Source organism: Sprattus sprattus (assembly GCF_963457725.1).
Source record: "Sprattus sprattus genome assembly, chromosome: 5".
In the NCBI taxonomy this organism is placed as follows: domain Eukaryota; kingdom Metazoa; phylum Chordata; class Actinopteri; order Clupeiformes; family Clupeidae; genus Sprattus; species Sprattus sprattus.
This window is the reverse complement of record NC_137924.1, coordinates 40,835,590-40,838,089: the sequence shown is the minus strand read 5'-3', so window position 1 is coordinate 40,838,089 and position 2,500 is coordinate 40,835,590. Positions and strand designations below refer to the sequence as shown.

The following is a 2,500-nucleotide window of genomic DNA, read 5'->3' as shown; positions in this document are numbered from 1 at the left end:
TACAGCTTACTTCTACAGCATCAGTGATCTGTCAGACTGGCAAGAGGATGACACGCACATACTAAACATACAGCCCACAGAGACACACTCGCTTGACTGGAGTGTCACACACGCTGCAAACTCTTCACACACCCACACACTTGTCAGGGCAGAAGTGTCAGACACAGCTGACACTCTCCTCGCACTCGCAGTACCTGTGCATACACACGGCACAGATGTGCAGACACACACACTTATCAATCAAACACCACCTCCAGGGGTATACAACCCGAGCATTAACACGCGTTCATACCCACACTCTGTAGTGTTACCAAGCACTGACGTACACATGTTAGACACACACAATACACAAGTGAACTCGCCACACACACTCCCTTCTCCCACACAGTCCTCTCTGGTCTGGTGTGAATCCCCAGTGTATACACCACCAGGGTCAGATGATGAGGTGAGTCCAGACACACACACACACACAAACACACAAACACTCACTCAAAAATAGTAAATATCTGTACACACAAATAGTACTTATCTATAAACACTATACTCATGTGAGTGTGGAAGTACAAGGAGAATACAGTATTAACATGTTTTGTGTGTGTGTGTGTGTGTGTGTGTGTCTGTTTTGTGTGTGTGTGTGCGCATGTGTGCAGCTGTTGTGTGTGTTCTACAAACAGCGCGAGGAGCTGTGGTGTTTACGTGTGGAGCTTCAAAAGAAGGACATGCGCATCAGCCAGCTGGAGCAAGACATCACACACCTTCACCACACACACCCTCACAGTACACACACACACCTTCACAAACCTTACGCACACCCAGCACTACCACACACTATTACACAACATCCACGCACACCAGGAGTGTACTTTCCCACCCAGCGCATAAAGCACACAGAGCTCTATAACGCACACCCGACAGTGGCCCCAGCCCAGATCCCCAGGGCCCTACTCAGCACTGACCAAGCCCACGGCCCCCGCACATCCTGTTAACCCTAACCCTAACCCTGATCCAGAGCCCTACTCAGCACTGACCAAGCCCACAGCCCTGCTGACACACTCTGGATGGGCAAAACACGCAGAAGAAGATGTGTATAAAGTGTGGGGAAAGGAGAAATGAAATAAAAGGTCCGTCTTGAAGAACCCTCATCAAAATGGAATGAGGGGGCTGAAGCACTATTTACAGGTCCAAGTGCCTGTGAGGATCCAGGTTTAATTCCAGCGAAGGTCATTTCTCAATCCTGCTCCCCATCTCTCTCCCGCTAACTTCCTTGTCTCACCTCCTCTGCCCTGTCTAAAGAAAGGCTAGAAAAAGCAAAGCAATGTCCTCATAAACATGTCAATAAAGGGTCCTGAAAGGACGAGGAGCAAGCTCCAGGAGTCCTTTATCAGGTAACTGTAGGGCCAGTGGACAGTGAACTCTCTATTGATTGCTGTGTAATGATCCTACTGCCTCGGTTCTCAGAAGTCATTACTTTACTTTGATTTGATCAAGCCTCCTAATGAAGACCACTGGCTCCGTGGATGGTCTAAACCAGAGGGTACACACACACACACACACACTTGACAGTTCTCAACTTCTATTAGCACACACACAATCCCCTCACTCAGGCACTAACCTTCCATCATGTGCTAACACACACACGCACGCACACGCACGCACGCACGCACACACAAACGCACACACAGCTCTCTCCTAAGGCACAAATCTACAAATACACACTCAAAGGCATTATTGGAAATACTTCATAGGTGTGTATATAAGAAAGGAAAATTGACAGTGTAAAGAATGATTCACAATGGGGACATAAAGGTGCTGATCTGTGGCTTTGCTGAGGTGTGGACACCAGGGGGCAGTATTTCGACACAGCCTGATTATCTTTTACCCAGGAATATGATGTGAATATTAAGGGAAATCTAATTTGTTCTAATCTAATGCAACAATACACTGATGTCTTTGTGTGTTACACTGGACTCATTTATACACACACAAACAAAAACATTCTGATTGCCACTTGCTTACTCACATAAACACACGTGCTGTGTCTCCCCCCTCCCCACACACACACACACACACACAGACACACACGTGCACACACACACACGTGCACACACACACACATATAGTCAGCACATCTAGTTCACTGTAAAACATTAGGTTTCATGGGTCTTTATACACGTGTGCACATAATAACAAGTAGCATTAAACACGGTCTTCCAGTCACCACACACACACACACACTGCGGAGACAGTGGTGGGTACTGTGCATTAGTGTTTATTAGTCTCACATGAAGCATGTCACGCGTGTCACTCCATCACAGGCAAAGAGAGAAAGACAGCATAGCAGACCGGAGGAGGAGAAAAGACCCAGAGCTGAGCAGCACATGCCCTATAAAAGATGCGTACGTACACGCATACACACACACACACAACAAACACGCATATACACACACACACACACACACACCTTTTCTTTTCCTCATTCACACACACACACTCTTATATG

At 47.1% G+C, this 2,500-nt stretch overlaps 1 protein-coding gene across 1 annotated transcript in view; it reads left to right on the top strand.

Moving 5' to 3' along the window:
* The window catches only part of coro2ab (coronin 2Ab), a gene marked incomplete at both ends in the record, with an annotated part of 8,030 nt that extends 6,917 nt beyond the window's left edge, over window positions 1-1,113 (top strand). The window contains 3 exons of the mRNA XM_080839836.1: window positions 417-445; window positions 675-777; window positions 1,010-1,113. Coding sequence (XP_080695962.1) covers window positions 417-445; window positions 675-777; window positions 1,010-1,113 — 236 coding nt within the window. The remainder of the gene's footprint in view (window positions 1-416; window positions 446-674; window positions 778-1,009) is intronic.
* Window positions 1,114-2,500: the final 1,387 nt, after the last annotated feature.